This window comes from Staurois parvus, unplaced genomic scaffold (assembly GCF_062004578.1).
Source record: "Staurois parvus isolate SC_StPar_1 unplaced genomic scaffold, SC_StPar_1.0 ptg000081l, whole genome shotgun sequence".
NCBI classification, from domain to species: Eukaryota; Metazoa; Chordata; class Amphibia; order Anura; family Ranidae; genus Staurois; species Staurois parvus.
In genome coordinates this window covers 16,082,378-16,103,748 of record NW_028317877.1, presented here as the reverse complement: position 1 = coordinate 16,103,748, position 21,371 = coordinate 16,082,378, and the positions used below count along the sequence as shown (strand labels likewise).

Here is a 21,371-nt window from a genome sequence, read left to right as displayed (position 1 = left end):
CACCTTGCATTTTGGCTTTTTCAGGACCGTAGCTTGAATATGAGGGAGAGTAGTGCTACTGCATAAAGAAAATACAAAATAAATATATAAATGTATATAATATATTATATTATTATAAAATATTATATATATATATATATATATATATCTATACCAGATTGCAGTGCTATTTGTTATGCCTTGTTATTGTAATTTTAGGTATTTTTTGCTTGATCTGCTGGCTTTCGGTCCTCTTGTGGAGTGATGTTGGTGGCCTCTTGTCTGGGGGTGGGCATATACGCCCGCCCGCCATCCCCCTTATTGGGATGGTGACTGCGGAGCAATCGTTTTTTGTCCCCTCTCCTGGAGACCTTCCGTCCGCTCTATGTCAATGCGCTTGTGGCAGTGGTCTTCAGTGCATGCGCGCCGCTTCTTGTGGCCATGTGTGCGTCTGACATCATCCGCACGGGCCCATTTAGGGCGGATGTATGCTGCGCCATCTTGGATTTAGCTAGTGCTTCCCTGCGGCCCTCCATGTGTTGTGTGGTGGGGGTGTCCGGTGCGGCGTGTTCTGTTTCCTTCTGACAGGTTCTACCTTTATAGCAGTTTGTTGGGGGATTACCTCCCTATGTGACCAGGTCACTACTTTACCCTTGCCAGTCAGATATGCAGGTGGGTTGTAACTTGTATCCTGTCTTATATGGCAAGTACATTTACAGTATCTGGGTTATCTTATCTTATTAACATATGGTTTTGTTGCAGGCCCACCAGTGTCCAAGCCATTCGCTTTCCTTCTTATGTCCTTGTGGAGATCAGCCTGTTCTGTCTGTACTGAAAACCAATAATCTATATATTTTCTGTGAGTACTGGCCAATTTAAACCATTTAGTTCTATTTACATTTGTTCCTGGTGGTACATTTTTATATATTTCCTATTATAGGAATTCCTTATATTAAGGTTGGCCTTTGTGCTCAGGTATGGCTCGCCTCCAGCCCTGGTTCCCTATGTCTGCCTTCTAGACATCTATGCCACCGACTTACGGTCTTCACATAAGCTCAGCCTCATTTCTTGTATGTATATCGTGTCTACTTTATATACATTTATATGTTTGTATATTATATAGTATTTTCTTTATGCAGTAGCGCTACTCTCCCTCATATTCAAGCTACGGTCCTGAAGAAGCCAAATGCACAGGCGAAACGCGTTGACCGTATTTTGAAATATATGTATGTTGACACTGTGCTGAGTGGTTATCCTTTATTATACATGAAGGGGGCTTTGTGCTCAACTTGATGTGCTTTGTTCTTATGGTCTCTTTTGAAGAGTATCTTTTGTAATATGGGTCCTATTATGGACATATGATTCTTTTATGTCAATAAATGGCTATATGTATTTTATTGTGTGGTCTCTTACTGTGCCCAAAGAATCCAATGCTTTACCGTACTTAGCAGTATGGTCCTTTTATCTTTTCAATATTTACAGGATTTGACACTAGGACACTTGTTTTGATAGTTCTTTAAGAATCTGTTGCTGCCAAAGTGGTGGTAGTAAGAATTACCTGAATTTGTTGCTTGTGTCAGTAATGTTGTTGAACCTGCCGTAAAAGCTTGCCTGGTTTAGGCTCAGGTAGTTCCATAGTAGACTATGCATGCAGGTAAAAAAACCTTCTGTGTGCAGCAGCCCCCTCAGCCTCCCCTAATACTTACCAGAGACCCATTGTGACACAGCGATATGCAGAAGAGCCTCAGCTCTTTCGGGACCATCCCCCCTCATTGGCTGAGATAGCAGCGAGAGCTATTGGTTCCCACTGCTGTCGATCAGAGCCAGTGAGCCAATGAGAATAGAGAGGGGCGGGGCTGAGCTGTGGCTCTATGTGTGTGACTGGAAACGCAGAGCAGCAGCGTGGGAGTGAGCCTACTTGGGAGCCCCCATAGCATTCTGCTTGCTCTGGAGGCACTAGCAGGAGGAAGGGGCCAAGAGCGCCAGCGTGGGACCTGAGAAAAGGAGGATCAGGGCTGTTTTGTGCAAAACCACTGCACAGAGCAAATAAGTATGACATGTTTTTTGGTTTTTTTTTTTAACTGTCTTTAATATCACTTTAATGGTTAGCACTTCCACCTGGCAGTTCTAGGGTCACTGCTTCGAATCCCAACCACAGCACCACCTGCCTGGAGTTTGCATGTTCTCCGTGTGCCTGTGTGGGTTTCCTCAGGGTACTCTGGTATCCTCCCACAGTCCAAAGACATGCTGGTAGATTAATTGGATCCTGTCTAAATTGTCCCTAGTATGTGTATGTATGAATGTAGGTTAGGGACCTTAGATTGTACGCCCCTTGAGGGTTAGGGACTGATGTGAATGTAAAATATATATGTAAAAGCATTCTGTACATTGATGGCTCTATAGAAGTACCTGAAATAAATAATGTCTTGTTTCTGGCTGGTACGTTTGGGCTGATTTACTAGAAGAGCTGATTTTATAGAAGACCCGAGAATCTTCTCATTTATGTGCAGACAAAATCAGGAAAAAGGATTTTGCTTTACAAAGTATTGTATAATTAAAGTGAATATTCATACTTTTGTTGTGTGAACATTCTCCAAATCCTTAAAGTGATACTAAACACACACTGTTCCATTTACATTATCCCTTCTCTTGCTGTGTGTGGATGATGGCACTGTAATTATTTTAATAAAAAAATATATATTTTTCCTAATTAACTTACAACTGTCACATGACCCAGCTCTTTCACAGCCTGTCTGCAGGCTGGGAAACAGCCTTTGGGATACAGAGTAAAAGTAAATAATTAATACCAATAAACTGTTTTAAATCGTCATACAAACATACTATATATTTGAAATCAAATCTTAAATATTTTTAAATATTTTTTTAAAAACATGGTGTGGGTAGATTTCTGCCAGTCACAGACCGTTTCACGTCCCTCTCGCCTGTGTCTTAGGATATCAGGGAGGTAAAGCCTCCATCAGTCAAGAAGTAATATCTCACCCCCATTGTGTTTAGCTGGTTAGTGGGCATGGAGGAGGAGGGAGGGCTGTTATTTACCTGTATATAATCCCACATGTGTGGCTCTATAGTCACATGGGCTACTCAGATGTGATAGGGAGGAAATGCTCAGCATAGAAACTCACTGAAAATTGAGCATGTGCAGTAGCTGCCAAATCTGCTTTGCAAAATCCCCAACTGCATTGGGAACATGGACAGGCGAGGGAGATAGAGAACAGCAGGATAAGCCAGGTTTTTTGCAGAATACAGAAAGTAATCCCATAGTGAATGAGTATAAACAGCATGTAACACAGTACTTATTGATAGTTTTTAATGATAAGGATTTATTGAGACTTTAAATCAGCCAAAATGTATTAAGCTGTAAATCACCTTGTAATGTTCAGGGAAGGCTAAAGATGACTGACTCTATCCATAAGGTTTCTATTTGCAAAGGAAAATAGGTGCATATACAAAACTACTTGGCCTTCAGTTTGGTTATGGCACAGGCTGCAGAGTGGGGCCATGGTTGGCTTTAAAATACATTACACTGTGCATTAAGAGCTGATGTTTGTATGCATTGTCGTGTTCCATCTCTGCTAAATATTCAACAGTCTGACTTGTCGGGTTCTGATTTAAAGTGCTTTTGCATGCTCGCCGGTATGGTTCTCTCAAGCTTAGTGACATCTACAAGCAATCCTACAATCTCAGTTCTGCTAATAAAACTCTAAAAATGTTCCTCTGAAAGTTTGCCTTCTGTTATGCCCGTCCTATGGCATCAGTATTTTCTATTTTGCTGAACAGGAACCAATAAGTCAGAGCATCTAATCTGGTAAATGATTCATACCTCGTTAAAGCCATTGGATTTGGCTCTACAGTCAACATTTTCAGAAAGCAACAGTTTATATACTTTTCTCACAAAAGGTTTACTTTAAGGCTCCATGTACACTGCAGCTGATAAGCTCACATTTAGGAGCTTTTCTGCATTTTTTCAGCAGCCCCTGAACTCTCCCTAATGTTTTCCTATGTGTCCATGTACACATTGTCGTTTACATTCATTTTTTTTAATGCACCAAACTTGCATTCAGGAGTAGATTTTATCAGCGTTTCAAACGTTAAACGCGGCTAACCGCGTTAATAAGCATTTGCGTTTGGAAAAAAATTTTAACTCTTCGATTTCCAGATGCTGTCCAGAGCCTTTTTTCATCATGAAAAATGCATGCAAAAGCGTTTTCCCGGTACTCAAATGGACCTGGTATACCATACTTTGAGGTTTCGCATGAAATAAAATATGTTAGACACTGCTGCAATCATTTCTGCACAAAAATAAGCTGTAACACATCCAAACACCCAAAAAAATGAATAAAATGACAGCTAATCTCAACAAATACTGCTCTCTCTGCTTCTGCTCTCTCTATTTCTCTCAAAATGTCTGAAATAGTTAATTTTGTACTGTTTTTCAGTGCATTCTGGGCATTTTGGAAGGTCTCCTGAGGTTATCTTTAAAAAAGGCTTCTAAATGCAAACTCTCATTTCTAAACAGACGTTTTTTAACCTACGTTTTCCAGCAGTCAGTTTCCATCGTTCAGAAGTGTCCCGTGTACATGGAGCCTACATCTGAGGTGAACAGAACAGAAGTCAGAAATGCATATAATTTCTAGTTAAAAACTGACCTTTTTTTTTCTTCGTTAAACTACATGAGCCACATGCTCCACAGACTGAATGACAGCTGATATGGGTGTTGAGAGCTGAAAAATGTACTTCAGTAATCAGATCATTTTATTCATCTAACTGTGATTATTATCAGGCATTAGAGGTATCTAGATGAGGGTATCTAGCTTGGGATGGGGGTAAGTGTAACTGCATAAACTGAAATTGCCTCCATTCCCCCAAAGTTAGAGACTTTTGTTCTAAAGTTCAAAACCTGTCATGGCAATTAAGTGTTCATGGTTTTATTTCTTGCTGAATTTCTCTTTACGCAATGAAGTAGGACTGTATGGGATGGAGCATGGAACCTTTTGTGATATAAGGGGTTTGGCTTTTTCTCAAGGTTTGGGCATGGTGATAGCTTTAGGTGCTAGTTTTAGGTTTATAAACATTGTGAAACCTAAGCTGGGCTCATCTATGCAGATAATGTCCTCCTAATTAGTTATCAGAAAGATCAGTAAAGCAGGAGTTTTGGAGGAGCCTGCGAGCCTTGGCGTCATGCCGCCGGATCACGGAGGTCCGGCGGCCATCATTCTTAACCAGCTGGTTAGTGCTCATAGCAGCTGGATAGCTGTCGTCATATTTTGCTGCTGCTGTTGATCATATAGCATTTTGATACATGCTTGGCATTTCACATGTATGGAGATATCCTTTTGTACATTTGTTCATATCTTTCACTAAACATTTATGAATATACTACACTATGGGCATTTCCATCTTCTGCTCTGTACTGAGCACTTAATCCCCCAGAGCTCTCCCTGGTGACCATCTTACCATATTGAAGAGGCTCCACCCGTGTCCTTAAAGGGGACCTCCGGTTGAATATTCCCGATGACATCCATCTATCCCGGGTTAATTCCATTCCTATCCTGAGAGGGACCCATTGGCAGACCTTCATTTTACTATACATTGCGCAAAACCTTTGCGCGTCCTGTGAGTGTGCAATTTATTCGTACCTTGCCGCTCACCTATTCCTTGAAGAAGTGATGAATTGAGATATCTGAGGTCACGCTGAGCTCTATATACCCATTATGAACGTTTATCATATACATGTGCTTTGTGTTTATTGAGGACTATTCACATTTCATGTTTTAGCGCTGCACTTATTTCACTTTATAAGTAAAGCAGGAGTGGTGTCCAAGAGTTTATTTATTGCAACATTAAATTTCTGATGTCCAGTTTTCATCATTCACACCTGAACCTTATTTGTGATTCCTGCGCTTCTGTGATCTGAAATGTGAGTCAGCGGCTCTGTCTCCTAGCAAGGACTGATTATGCTGATGCCAAAGAGTGGCTATATTACTGTTTGGAAAAGCTGGGTCCAGTTAGTGGTGGAGTGAGTAGGACAGGCTCCAAGGCTGTACAAGACCGTGTGCTGGATTTGTCTGTAGACAGTACAGATGCAGACCAATATAGTGGAATTACTACTGTCACCAAAGATGGAGTGGGATTTATTAGTGCCCAGGATGGGGTTTCCATTGACACCAGTGCAGCATATATGGGTGAGAGAGTGGGGCCAGCCAAGAGGAGCGGCTGGAGCGGGACCTAATGGATATCGAGTTGAGGTTGGGTAGTCCTAGCTTAGTGGGTTCAGCAAGGACTTTGGCTGATCTGCAAAAATAGCACTACTAGCTTCCTCAGTACGATTTCATGGTGGAGGCAGGTAGTGGGTGGCAATGCAGAGGGTCTTCAGATTGTTTTCTAAATGCTGCTGAGAACCATAGCTGTTTCTATGTAAACATGCTAGCTGTAAAAGCTGGCTTCATGGGTGATGGTTGGACAATTTCATTTCTAATATATCTGATATGGGTACAATGAAATGTAGGTGATTGTGTATCTTAGTCATTCTTCCAGATCTTGTCCTGGTTTTCAATTAGTAGGGTAGCAAATAGATACACTTTGTAACAAAAATGGCAAACCTGGAGGTTGTAGTTGTACATGTGTGCACCTTTCAGGCAGGAAAACCATTTTTCAAGAGTTGCATCACCAAACATTGTTTACATTCTAAATGAAAGACTGCTTTAAAATATAATTCTTAATATTACCGGGCACCTTTTTTTTGCTTTACAAATGCCTTTAACTTGAACATATATATACCTAATTATATGAAATTTCCACTTATTTTTAGAAAGGTGTTTTCGTTTTTAAATGTCTGTTGTTCGCAGCAGAGAACTTTGGCCTTTCAAATACTCAGGTGGCCTTAGATATGTGTATATGAGGTGTGTGCTTTGGGAGCAGCTTGTAACTTGTGTGAATGGGTGTTCCTTAGATACTGTAGCTTGGCTCCATTTTTTTTACATATCCCTTGTTTACATCACGTTAACAACTAGGAGGATTTTTCAGTGATAATAAACAGTGTTCAAACGTGTGTATGAGGCAATTTGCAATAAAATAATAAAATGTTAAATATAAATTTTTATATATATATATATATATATATATATATATATATATATATATACACACACACACATATTTTTATATAGCAGATACGATATCACTTTACAGGGTACAAGGAACCATTCACATCAATAACTATCAGTAAAGGAAGCAAAATTATAGTTGCCTGCATGCATATGACTTTTATGGCTTTGCTGCTTTTTGAAACCCAGCAAAGTATCATGGGAGGAAGGAGAGGGAGTCACAAAATTTCCCCATAGTCATATTGGCCAGCCAAGGATTTTACTTCACTTTAGGGGGTGAATAGCTCCTCCTGCCTTCTGAGTACCCCCCCCCCCCCAGCAAGCCACTTGCTAGCGGGGGTACTTTTGCATGCTCGATTACGAACCACATTGTGTGCGTCCATCGACACACACTCAATGTGGCTTAGCTCTGCCCCCCACTCTCTCGTCATTGGATTTCATTGATAGCAGGTGAAGCCAATAGCTTCTGCTGTTCTCATTGAGTCCAGTAAGGAGGGAGAGAATGAGAAAGCAGCACTGGATCGACATCAATCTCGGATATGTATTTAGGAGGCGGGAGGAGTGCTACACAAAAAAAAGAATGCATTATGGTAAAAAATTAGCTTTTACTGCCACTTTAAAGGGTAAGAAAACTTTCAGAAATTGTTGTTCACACTTTCACATTTTGGCCTCTCTCTTTGCTTTCCTCTAAGCTCATTTATACTACTGCCCCACTCGGCTGTATACTAACCTATTTTTGCTGTCCAGATGTCAGGCATAGCATCCTGATGGCTGGGGGGTTTATGATCAAGAAGTAAAGAGATTCAGGGTTTAGAATTGGGTAGGAAAACAGGGAGAAATGCTTTACCACATCTCACTGCAAATCTCAAAAAACTAGAAGCCAGAGGCAGCAGATATAGATATAAGAGTACATAGAAGGACATAAGTACCCAGGCACAGTCATATGTCCAGAAGTGCTATCTTTCAGGAGGTATGGAAAAAAGGTAGCCTTTTCACATTGCTCTGTAGGAACATTGAGTTCAGGACCACTTTATTAAAACTAGATGCCTGAGACCAGAGTCTGGCAAACTGGCCATTATACCCTTGAGCCTGGGTTCACCTATAGGTGGCCCAGGATGCTTTGTGATTTTTGAGTGCGGTGCAGATGCAGCTCCGATGCGACTTTTTAAAGTGTATCAGGCTGGAAATCGTACCCACAACGCACTGAAAATCACACAAGACACTTTTCAAAATCGCACTGCAGCTGGCCTGCATGTATGTGAACGGGCTCTGCAGAAAAGTATTTTATCTCACCTGTCATGCAAATCTTTGTGGTTCAAATCGCATCAGAATTTGCATATATGTGAATGGAGGCTTAAAGTCTGTATAGACCATGCCTCTACAATTGGCCAATTCTGTTGTGAGGTACTGAGGACCAGAGATGGTAAACTATGCAGCAACCCAGGGCAACAGCCTCAGATATATATTACACAAAGGTAGCCAATTGTATTTATTTTCCTTTAAAGGTAGACTGATTCTGTAATATTATTCACTTTTATTTTCTCGGCCTCCTGTCTGTTGCAAAGAAAACTTTTACATTGTTTTAAAATTTAAATCCTTAATCATAGTTTAAAGAGAAAGCTTATTCTCATTAGAATTTATATTCTGTTCAACCCTTACTTAGTGGAAATTATTTAACAATGTTTCAAACTTTAATATCCTATCTTGTTTATCATCAAAGCTGAAAATGTGTCCTTGCTAGACCGGCTTAACCTCTTTTCTGCATTTGTACATTATGCATTCCACTGCATAGCTGCATACCTCTAACATTGTTTTCTGTGAAAGACTCTGACAGGTTTTCATTGACTTCTAGAATACATAGTGCTTAGAGTACTATATAGAATTAAGGTAGATCCCTATCAATTTTCACGCTTTCTTTGCCTGTGAGGGGGCTATAATGCACGACAGTGACGTTGTTGTCATTGAGAGTCTGCCCTGTGTTGTGGGAGAAGTGACTGCTTGACAATTGATGTATTCAGTTTCAAAGATCTGGAACCAACATGAAGCAGACTGCTCATATATAGACATACAGTATATTCAGCTGGGACTTTACAGCAGTATTAAACCCCAAACCAGAAATGTATTATATTGCAGCTTGCCAATCATTAGATGTGGTGGCTGCATCAGTTTTCTTTTATTTGGGTTTTTGTTCCTTCTGTTTTCACCTGTGATCTGGTCAGTAACACACCTCCAGTATTAGTGAGACACCACTCTGGACAAATGAGCACCGGAGGCACAGCATACAGCAGCATTATCAGTCTGGAGGGAGGGGGGTGTTAAATGTATTAGCAGATTTAAAAATACTAACTAGTTGAAGCCAAGCTCCAGCTGAGACTATAATCAGTTACAGCAGATTTTTTTCCTTTTGGGATAAAGGTTTTACATGAATAAATAAAAGCTGATCATTTTAAAGGTCCCTGTCAATGTTAGATGGTTTGTTTCATCCATATAAGCTGATACATTCTGCTGGGGAGCTTGAGCTTTTGAAAAACAATAGACTTGCTGACTGGATCACCAGATGAAGCTAAGAAAGAAAGACTAAAAAAGAAACTGAATGCAATCATTACACCTAAGAAATGGTAAGCTGCAATTTAAAAGCCCCTTTCAGGGCCCGATAAATGGTGGGAATTGAGGACTGGGTGGAGCACTTTAACCACTTGCCAACCATGCTATAGCTGAATGACGGCTACAGTGCGGTTGTCCAGTTCTGGGAGGGCATCATATGATACCCCCAGTGGCGCGCTCTTCGTGATTGTTATATCCCACGGACACAGCTGATCACATGATGAGGTAAAAGGCCAACCACAGCGGCAAAGCAGATCACAATGTAAATACAGTTGCCGGTTAACGGCAGCACTTTCATCACTCTGTCACAGCGTGAGGAAAGTACTGCCAATACCCAGCAAATGACACAGAGGACATCTACACCCATCATCAAGGCACTGATGAGCAGTGCCGCCAGGCATTGCTGTCAGTCAGCGCCGCCCATCATTGCTGCATATCAATGCCCAACAGTGCCACCTCATCAGTGCAGCCTATCCATGTCACCTCATCAATGCCCATCAGTGCTGCCTATCAGTGCAGCCTCATCAACGCACATCAGTGAAGGAGAAAAATTACCTGTTTGCAAAATTTTATAGTAGAAACAAAGAAAAGATTTTTTTACATTTTTTGCTCTTTTTTTGTTTATAGCGCATAAAATAAAACACCCAGTGGCAATTAAATACCACCAAAAGAAAGCACTATGTGTGTGAAAACAATGCTAAAAATTTCATATGGGTAAAATGTTGCATAACCACGCAATTGTCTTTCAAAGTGTGACAGCGCTGAAAGCTGAAAATTGGCCTGGGCACGAAGGGGATAAAAGTGCCCGCTGGGCAAGTGGTTAAACAGTTACTAATGCTGACCATAGACGGATCGTTTATCGGCCGAAGTGTCAGGCAAAAAATGAAAAATCGGTCGTTCTGCTGCCACCAATGCTTACGAAAAACAGTCGTTTTTCATAGATTTTCCAGCATGACCGATAAAAAGAAATGAGAAGAACCGTGAAAATCGGCCAACAACATTGCCCCACTAACGGTGCGAATATCGGCCGATTATTCGTTCGGGCAAAAATTCGGCTGATAAACGACCCATCTGTGGCCTGCATTAGAACCTGAACAAGCTCTCTACTAATTGGCCACAGGCATATGAGAGAGGTTTTCTGAAGACCTGGAGGTTTGTAGGGAGAAGTATGGACAGGCACCTCTAGAGTTGGAATATCTTGTAGAAAAGGGGTTTAGTAGACTCTGGAGGGAATTATCCAATGCAGCCGCATGCTAATACCCTCAGGGTTTCTAATATTGTCTGCTAGAACCTGAATGAACCTCATGTTTGTTTGTACCTTTTCAGAGTAGCTGTAAATCAGTCATATCCCTGTACTAAGTAAATTTACCATGTGAAGACAACATGCATAAGCAGAGGTTTCCTCCAGTGATAACTGCATGTCAGATTGGTCAATAGATCCAGATATATTAGCAGCCAAATATGCTTCAAAATCCTGGTGTTTTCTGTAAAACTGGCCATACATTAATTTAAATTTTAATTGATTCCTGCTGAATTGGCCAATATTTGTTCCATGGGTGGTCGGTGGCTCTGTTGACACCCAACCAAATAATAATTGGTTTTGCAATCAAATGCTGTTAAAGGAACAGAATGGAAAAGTCTCATCTGAAAAGTGCCTGCATCCACTCAGATGCAGTTACTGTTCTGGCAGCTGTAGGATACAATAACTGCCTCTCCAGATTCATCCATCTACACTGTTTAGTGTAGATGGGAGAATCAGGTGTTTTCTCTTGGGGCTGAATGGGAGAAATCCTAATGTGTAGGTCAACTTAAAGTGGAACTTCATTCTCTCAATCAACATTAACTATTTTTAATCCTTATTCTATTGGCATTGACAAATAGATAGGAAAGTATATCATATTTATTTGTTTTCAACCTTTTTTATATTTCTTCAGTTACTTCCGGGTTTCGAGGCCTAGGCAAATGTCATACATCTCAGGGTCTTCGGGAGGGAGGGGTTTTCTCAACTATGCACACCCTTCTGCCTGTATGCCTGTTGTAAGGGCAGTTGGATTCCAGGAAGTAAATACTACCTGAATCATCTGCCCTTACTCAAGATGGCCACTGCCAGAAATGTTAGGAGGTGTTTTGCAAAGTGATTTCTAAGGAAAACAAAGCATGGCAACAGGGATGGATGGGAAAGTTTGCTTTGAAGATTGAAAATTAAATGGTGTTTTTGGTTTGTAGTGCTTAAGTGCAGCGTAGTTCCATTTTAAGAGTTTAGTTTGTCTTTACATCCAAAGCTTCCAGTTTTGTAAAGGATAAGTTCACCTTTCATAACATGTTACACCCATATTCGGGGTGTAACATGTTACAAAAGAACCAGTCCCCCCCCCCCCGTTTTGACGGTTAGCGGGGGATCTTCTCCCCCATGCTAGCTGTCATAATTTTTTTAAAAACATAGCCGTGCGTGGCTCTGCCAGCCCGGCCACGTTACTCATTCACGGTATTCTGTAAATGGGAAAACAAGAAGTCCCAACATCCTTTGCAGCTGTCAGCTTGTAGTTCTCAATGAACTACCACAACGATGTTCATCACCGTGGTAGCTCATTGAGTCTTGCTGTAAGTGTGTATCGGCCTGCCCGTACGAGGTATGAGCACACAGCTATATTCACAGGTCTGCAGGAGTCCTGCAGGGCACCAGCAATCTGCTGATTTACAGGCTCCCAAAACAAAAAATAGTAAATGCACATTTTTTTTACCTGCAAAAAATGTGCATTTATTATTTTTTGTTAAAAGGTGAACTTATCCCTTAAGTAAGTCTGCTCAACACATTAAAGCATGAATACAGAGCCTTGGCATTAGGTAGGACCAAACTTGGCTTTTACAAGAAAGACTGACATTTGCAAATGACTTCAGCTGCACAAATCTGTTTATCTAATGATCACTTTTACAGTTTGACTTTATCAGTTTTCATCGAAAATATCCTCAGTTCATGCATTTTTTGGTCATTCAGTTTCAGGTGCCTTTTGTGATGGGATTACTTTAAATGTGACAATTGGTTTGACCTACCCATAGACTTAAATTATCTTTATGGCCATCACACTGAGCTTGTTCAACAGTCTTAGAACTATGGCTTCCTTCTTATCTATGTGACATTTCAACCATGATATTAACACAGTAATAATTTTAGGATGTGATTACTATTTGAAAAGGAGTATGCAGTTTACCTTATTTAATATTCCTTTGTGTATGCGTGATCATTTTAAAACCAATTAGAAGGACTTCAGGTCCCCTCCAGCCCTATATGTATGAAAATAAATTTATTTTATGTGCATTTAATTTCAGATTACCTCAGATTTTGTTTCTAATGATACTTCTTGTCAAAAAAGCACAGCAAATAGAATGATTACTAGAAGAAATTCATATTCAGGGTTTTTTTTTTATCCCCAAATATCGTACTGTTGTAAAAGCGCAATGGGGGAAAACCTGCATAAGCAAGCATATCCAAACAGACCTATTGACAATAATATTTTGAACAAAAGAAATGTTAAAGTATTTTATATATTAAACTATGAACAGGCACTAATCAGCATTGTATAATATACCCTTAGAATGAGGATTAAAAAAAATCAGAATGCCTTATTTGAACAATGAGATGTTAGTTGTTACAATGATGTAGGTCCAAGAGATCACCCTAGTATATAATTTTGTTTTTTATTCAGTGTATGTTACTCTTTTAACACCCTTTTTGATCAAAATGTTTTAACTTTCTTTTTTTTACAATGTACAGTACCTTGTAATACACCACCTTTTCTCATGTATTTACAGCAGAGGAACCCTTCAAATTTATTTCCAGGTTTTAGGGAACCCCAGCTAAAACCAATTCCATGGAAGATCAGTGGTAAAACTGCCCTTTACATTGGTTGTCAGTTGTAAGAATGACCCCTTTACATGCAGTCAAAAGGTCTTTGGTGTCATGTCGCTACCTCTGCCAAGTTGTGTTGGACCAGGAACTATGCAGGCATCATCAGATAGGAGGTCAATCAGCCACAGCTCAAGAAATTTCTTCTTATTGCCTAGCCAGCTTGAACTTATTGTTTGCATTGGTGTCATCATTAGGGCTTCTTCACACCATGGTTGGGGCTAAGCTGTCAGCTATTTCCAGCAGAGCCTCAATATATAAACAATGCAAAATGCCTTGTTTCCAATGGTGTCATTCACAACAAAGTGTTGCTCTGATGTGTGCTAAAATGTTGTATTCAGTACTTTTATTCAGACGTCAACCAGGGCATCTCAACATCCCTGTGGTGAAGTATCTTGAAATGTCACTTGTAATGTTTAAAGGATAAGCTCACCTTTCATAACATGTTTCATGTTACACATTATGAACAGACTGGTCCTTGCTCACCCCCTTTGGCAGCTAGTGATGGATCTTCTCCTCCCGCTGGCTGTCAAAATAAAATAAAAAAACGCGGCCGTGTGGGGTTTCGCCCGGCCACATCACTCATTCACAGTCCTCTGTGAATGAGAAACTACAAGTGGAGCACCGTGGTAGTTGATTCTTCCTATCAGTATACCTGCTTGCCCATACATCCTGTACGGCAAGCAGATATACTGACAGGTCTGCAGGAGACCCAAATGGCAGCAGCAATGTGCTGGTCACTGGTGCAATGGTTTACAGGCTCCTGCAACCAAAAATAATAAATGCACATTTTCCCTAGTCATCTTCTAGGACAGCTCACTTGAGAGATAGGGCTCCTCCCAGGAAACACCCGCTCCACCTTTTTTTCCCTTTATAGGCGTCCTCTCTCCCATTGGCCCCCAGTTTTTAGTGTTTCCTCCGGCCAGGAAGGAGCTACGCCCATTTTTTATTTTTTGTCTGGGCTCTCTGGCGGAGTACAGAGGGTCCCTGGCTGAGGCCCCCCCCCCTTCCTCCAAGCGAGGCAGGGGCCTTGTGAGGGGGGGACCTTTCAGCCAGATTCATACTGGAGTGCCCGTTGTAGGGTGGGGGCGTCGGCCCCAGATGGTCCCAGCGGGGCTCTCCAGGGGGGTAGAGCCCGCTCCGCCGACCGAGGCATTGGTGCCTTTCCCTGCGGGGGTTTCAGGTAAGTCTTACCTGCTCCTGGATCCCGGCAGCATGGCCAGGAGGCGCGGCTGCGGAAGGTCTGGACGCTGCGATCGCGTCATTTCCGGGCGCCGGGTGTCGTCACTTCCGGCACAGGAGCATGGAACGGCCGCCGCCATCTTGGAAATGGGCGGCGGACCGTGGAAGGAACCCGTGCCACGGCCGCTTCTCCACCGGCGGCCGTGAGAGGGGGGTCGACGAGGGGGGATCGCAGGGGGGGGCGGAGCCCACCAGCCCCTGAAAAACCGCCGCACCGAGGCAGAGTCTGCGGCAGCATGGAGGCAGATCTGTCAGGAGCGGGGGAGGCCTGCAGCAAGGTAAGGGCCTTTGTTTGGCCACTCTTCTTTGTTTTCCCACCCCCCCCCTCCCGGGATAATTGGGTACCCCCCACGCACACACAGCCCCCCTCTCCCCCCCCAGGCCCACGGCTGGAGCTTTCACAGTGGCACAGGGGGGAGGCGTTACTTTCACAAACGCATGAACGCGTGTATCTCCTTGTCCCCAGATGGGCCCACAGGAGGAGGATAGAGGGGAGAAAGAAGCTCCTTGTGAGCAGAAAAAGAAGTGTGCCACTTGTAGGAAGAAACTGGCGAGCTCCTGGAGAAAGCAGCTCTGCCAGGGGTGTATAGACAAGCTCATCAAGAAGGAGTCTGGATCTCTTTTTAAAGACTTCCTACAGAATATGACGCAGGAGATGTCCAAGACATTTCAAAGCTTCAGGGAACAGAAGCCGGGGCCGGCCCAGGATGAGCCCCAACCGGGCACTTCAGGCAGCACCCAAGGGGGGAAAAAGAGGAAGCTGGACAAGGTAGCGACTGTAAGGGACTGGGAAGAGGCCGAACAGTCGGACACCTCAGACTCGGAGGAGGGTGAGATTGAGGCGCAGGGCCAAAGGCAGACAGGTTCTTTTTTCAGGTGGAAGACACGGAGGACCTGTTAAAGGTGATCTACGAGACCCTGGATCTGGAGGAGGAACAGCAGGACCTCTCTCTCCACGACCAACTGTACGCAGGGCTACAGGCAAAAAGCAGGCGTACATTCCCAGTGCACCCTGCCCTATGGTCCACGATCAGGAGAGAATGGGAAGAGCCGGAGAAGAAGGCTTTCCTTCCCAAGAACCTCAAGAGACGTTTCCCCTTTAAGGAGGAAGATGCCTCGGTTTGGGAGACTTGCCCGAAGCCAGACGCCCCTCTCTCGAGGATCTCGAAGGAAACGGACCTGTCCTTTGAAGACGGTGGGTCCCTAAAGGACCCGATGGATCGGAAAGCGGATGCCTTCCTGAAGAGGGCATGGGAAGCATCCGCAGTGAATTTCAAACCTGCAGTGGCGACGACCTGCGTGTCCAGAACCCTGGATGTGTGGTTGGGGCAGCTCCGTTCGCATCTGGAACAAGGCACCCCGGGGGAAGAGATTCTGAAATCGCTTCCGGTGCTGGAGAAAGCGGTAGCCTTCATCGCGGACGCATCAGCAGAGACCATCAGACTCTCTGCTAGATCTACAGCGCTCATAAACACGGCGAGGAGGGCTATCTGGCTAAAATCTTGGCAGGGGGACCTGGCCTCCAAGTCTAAACTCTGTGGCCTGCCGTTTGAAGGAAAACTCCTTTTTGGCCCGGAGCTGAATTCAGTCCTGGAAAGGTCGGCCGACAGGAAAAAGAGCTTCCCGGTCCCCAGCAGGCAGGTTGGACGGAAGGGGTTTCGCCCATCCAGGCGATACACATCGAGGGAAGCTAGGTTCCAAACCCAGCGCCCAGGCTGGGGCGCGAGAAGAGGCGGGAACGAGCCGAGAGGCAGGGGAGGGTTCCTTTTCAACCCAAGCCAGAACAGACCCAAAACCCAGCCGAAGTGACTGGAGAGGCCAGGTGGGAGCGAGGCTGGGGCGCTTCCACGCACAATGGCTAAGGATAACCCAGAACACCTACATTCTGGAGGCCATTCACAGGGGGTACAGAATAGAGTTCACAAGGGCCCCCCCTCAGAGATTCTTTGCAACACCCCTGCCAAAGGACAGGGCCATGGCGGATGCATTGGTGGACCTCCTACAAGATATGCTCAGTCAGAACGTAATCTGCCAGTTGAGAGAAGAGGAAAGGGGAAGTGGATTCTTCTCCCATTTCTTTCTAAGGAAAAAACCGTCAGGTACTTACAGGATGATATTGAATCTGCGGAAGGTGAACGAGTTCGTGAGGCCCAGCAAGTTCCGTATGGAATCCATATACACGGTGAAGGAACTCCTATCACCTGGGGTGTTTATGGCCTCGATAGATCTGCAAGACGCATACCTGCATGTCCCGATAAGAGAAGAATCCAGGAGATTCCTGAGGTTTGCGCTGGAAGGCAAAAAGGGTCCGGTGCTATTTCAGTTCAACACACTCCCCTTCGGCCTGTCGTCGGCCCCGAGGATATTCACCAAGATTCTAGCGGAGCCTTTAAGAGTCTTGAGACTGGAAGGGATAAACATCATCCCCTATTTGGACGACCTGCTTTTATTTGCGGACACAGAAGGAGGCCTGAGATCTCACATCGAACGTACGATATCTTTTCTGGAAAGTTTGGGGTGGCTTATCAACAAAGAGAAGTCACAGCTAACCCCCTCCAGGAGGATTAGGTACTTGGGGTACGTCCTGGACTCCGCACATGCCCGCTCGTACCTGACATCAGAAAAAGCCCTCAACCTGCGGCAGGACACAAGGGCCCTCCGGAGGATGTCGACCTGCACGGTCAGGACCGCGATGAGGATAATCGGGAGGATGACAGCGGCAATACCAGGGGTGCAATGGGCGCAACTTCACTCCAGGGTTCTGCAAAATCACACCCTTTCCCACTGGGACGGCAGCCGAGCAGGTCTGAGTTCCAGGATCCGCATCACGCACGAAGTGAGGGAATCGCTAAGGTGGTGGGGAAGCATCCTCACCTTGGAACAAGGAAGAAGTTGGAGGCTGGCCAGCCCAGTGCGGATCACCACGGATGCAAGCATGACTGGTTGGGGCGCCCATATGGAAGACGGCCTGGCCCAGGGCACGTGGGGTGCAGTAGAATCCAGCAGGTCGTCAAATTACAGGGAGCTGTTGGCAGTTTTCAAGGCACTTACGACCTTTCAGGAAAAGATAAGGGGGAGAGGTGTCCAGATTCTCTCCGACAATACCACAGCAGTGGCATATTTGAACAGGCAGGGAGGCACAAGGTCCCCAAGGCTGATGGAGTTGGCCGGATCCCTCCTGAGCTGGGCGGAGGAAAACCTAGAGTTCATCACGGCAGTACATCTGAAAGGGGACCTGAACCAGTTGGCGGATCAGCTGAGCCGAAGAGAGGTCATCCAGACAGAATGGTGCCTCAGCCAGTCAGCGTTCGATCAGCTATGCGCCAGGTGGGGCTCCCCCTCTATGGATCTCTTTGCCAACGACCAGAACACAAAGCGGGAGAGGTACTTCTGCCTGCAGAAGGACCCCAAAAGCGCGGGGATAGATGCGCTAGCCCAGCAGTGGGAAGGAGACCTCCTTTATGCTTTCCCTCCATTCAGACTACTGCCGAAGGTGATACAGAAGATCCAGTTGTCTCAAGCCAAAGTTATTCTGATCGCGCCATTCTGGCCCAAGAGATCTTGGTTCTCCCGGTTGAAGGAGCTAAGTTTAGCAGACCCATGGATGATACCACCCACACGCGATTTACTCACCCAAGGGAGAGTGTTGCATCCTCATCCAGAAAGGCTGTCCTTGGCAGCGTGGCTTCTGAGCGGGACAGGCTAGCAGAAAAGGCGCTGTCGGCAAGAGTGGTTGCCACCCTCTTGGATGGCCGGAAGAGGTCGACGAACGCCTTGTACGACAAGGTCTGGAAGAAGTTTTCCGCCTGGAAGGTCAGAAACGAGGCACCGGGCGCGCCCATTTTGCATACAGTTCTTGAATTCCTTCAAGCCGGGGCGGATAAGAATCTGGCCGCCAATACCCTCAAAGTACAGGTAGCGGCTCTGTCGAACTTTCTCGAGCTGAGGTTGGCGGCAGACCCATTAGTAGTCAGATTCCTGAAGGCTATCTCCAGGCGCCGTGCCCCGTCCGTGCCAAAATACCCCACATGGGACCTGGGCACAGTCCTGAAGAGCTTTCTGCAAGGGCCTTTCGAACCGCTGGATGAGTGTTCGCTCAGATCTTTGACTCTTAAAACCATCCTCCTCACAGCACTAGTTTCTGCCCGCAGAGTCAGCGAGTTGCATGCCCTTTCAGTGATTGAGCCGTACTGCACCATCTTATTGGATAGAATCATCCTCCGCACGGACGCGGCCTTTCTACCTAAGGTCGCGTCACACTTCCATAGATCTCAGGAAATAGTAATACCTTCCCTGGAGGCCGATCCGGGCAGCACGGAGGACTATAGCAGGTTAGACGTTAGAAGATGTTTGATTACATACATCGAACGCACAAAGACATGGAGACACTCGTCCCGGCTTTTCGTCCTATTCCAGGGGCCAAGGAAGGGGGACGGTGCCTCCAAGGGCACCATCGCCAGATGGATCAGGGAGGCAGTTTCGGAAGGTTACAAGACGGCAGGCCTGTCACCACCGCCCGGCCTAAAAGCCCACTCCACGAGGGCCACCGCGGCCTCCTGGGCGGAAAAAGGGGGGGCCTCCCCCGGACAGATCTGCAGAGCCGCAACGTGGTCCAGTTTCGCCACCTTTACTAAGCATTACAGGCTGGATCTGATCAGCAGCAAGGACCAGGCATTTGGCAGGAAGGTCCTACAAGCAGGGTGCCCGCCCTAATGTACGTATTTCTATTCTACTCCTCTCAAGTGAGCTGTCCTAGAAGATGACTAGGGAAAACGCAGTTATTTACCTGTTAACTGTATTTCCAGGAATCTTCTAGGACAGCGTAACTCCCCCCCGATTACTGTTTGATCACACAATTATGTGCAGGTATGTTGCGAACCTATGAGGGGATATCTTTATTACCGGTTTTCTTCTTTGTTTTCTCCTAGGCCTTCGGTCATATTCTTATACTGGGGGCCAATGGGAGAGAGGACGCCTATAAAGGGAAAAAAAGGTGGAGCGGGTGTTTCCTGGGAGGAGCCCTATCTCTCAAGTGAGCTGTCCTAGACGATTCCTGGAAATACAGTTAACAGGTAAATAACTGCGTTTTTTTTTAACTGCAAAAAAGTGCGGTTATTATTTTTTAGCAAAAAGTGAACTTATCCTTTAAAGTTCTGTAATAAAAAAGAAAATCATGCAGTGTGTTGGGATTAGCACGTACCAGCTGCTCTGCATTGAACACCGCATGCTGGTGCGAACAGATCTCTAAGAAAACTGGAAAATGTAAATCTACATATGGGATGTTGTTTATGGTTTTAGAAGGGAAGATGCAAAATGGAAAAAAAAGATTGTGCTGTCAATTTTTCAGACAGACCTTGTCAAATGGTCCATGTATTCCTATGGATCGGTAGGTGTAAACAGACTTGTGTCCATTTACACCCACCTACTTCCAATCCGCTAAAGAAAAACAGATCTGTTCCTCTTTGTCTAGGGGGGTCAGATCAGAGGGCAGTTGGGTGTAAATGGACAGCTAGTCTGTTTACACCCGACCACCCATAGAGCAGAATGGGCTGTGTCCGCTCTACATAAACTGAGCTGACATGAACCTGTCATCCGCCCTCCCTTCTCTGCTCAGCAGAGGATCAACAGCCAGATCCCCTGCTGAGCAAAGCAGATTTTGCCATGTGTGGAAGGGGCCTTAAACAAATTCACCAAGCACATGTTTATATCTGAAATTCTTATATTACCGTATGTTCTACTGTATTGAGAACAATATGTACTGCAACATATCAACTACACGTATCCAAAAAGCTCAGGGTTTTTGTATTTTATTAGATGTTAAGGAGAATTTTTATTTTCCTGAGATCTTTTAAACATTTATTATCCTTGCATATCAAAATGTACAGTTGTTAAAGACAGTCTTAGAATAACTTTTATTTTGTAAGCGTTTGAACATTGTGTGTGTGTGTTTTTCGTTTCTTAAGACGTGGTTTTGTAAAACCTAAATAGTTTTTTTCATGTGTGAAAAGCTTATATAAATAAAACTTATATGAAGGGCTTAGATACTTGCCTTCATGTTATGGGTAAAAGATGCTACCTTATACGTGTTCCAACAACTCACTATGAAAATCCGATAAAAACACTTGAGTATGGCTATGCCTTCACCTTTAGCCTGCCTTACATTGTTCAAATTTTGCCTTATTCTTCCCAAATCTGCCAAATTTCAAGCCGTGGATGGCCCTGTCTGTACCATGCTATCAAGATGTAGTCACTGTCCTGGAGCTGTGGCTTTCTGAAAACAATAGCCAGAAGCGGAGATTCCTTTTTCTAACCGTGGGCTGAATAAGTGAAATTGATCTGTGTATGGCTAGCATTCGGTACTTCTCATCCAGTCTATCTGTGCTTGCATATACATCTTGAGGATAGCCATTCCTTGTTCCACAGAATTTTAGAATAACACAACCTACAAATATAAAAATTTAGATTACCATTATCAATATCTTTAAATCCATTGTTATGATATCTGCTCTCTGGTTTGC

General features: G+C 44.3%; 1 protein-coding gene and 1 long non-coding RNA gene across 2 annotated transcripts in view; both read left to right on the top strand.

Annotated features, from left to right (window-relative positions):
- LOC149468719 (uncharacterized) overlaps window positions 1-21,371 on the top strand; it is a 44,242-nt gene that overhangs the window by 11,832 nt on the left and 11,039 nt on the right. The window lies entirely within an intron of this gene.
- On the top strand, window positions 15,090-16,662 carry LOC149468721 (lamina-associated polypeptide 2-like). Its single transcript, XM_089669819.1, has 3 exons — window positions 15,090-15,131; window positions 15,320-15,631; window positions 15,730-16,662. The coding sequence occupies exons 1-3, from the start codon at window positions 15,090-15,092 to the stop codon at window positions 16,660-16,662; spliced, it is 1,287 nt and encodes a 428-aa protein (XP_089525945.1).

Excerpts from the sequence above, each read along its gene's own strand:
- LOC149468721 (XM_089669819.1), top strand. The coding sequence starts at position 15,090 with ATGGAGGCAGATCTGTCAGGAGCGGGGGAGGCCTGCAGCAAG. Across the intron at positions 15,132-15,319 it reads CGGGGGAGGCCTGCAGCAAG|ATGGGCCCACAGGAGGAGGA; the intron begins GTAAGGGCCTTT and ends CCTTGTCCCCAG. Across the intron at positions 15,632-15,729 it reads AGCTGGACAAGGTAGCGACT|GTGGAAGACACGGAGGACCT; the intron begins GTAAGGGACTGG and ends TTCTTTTTTCAG.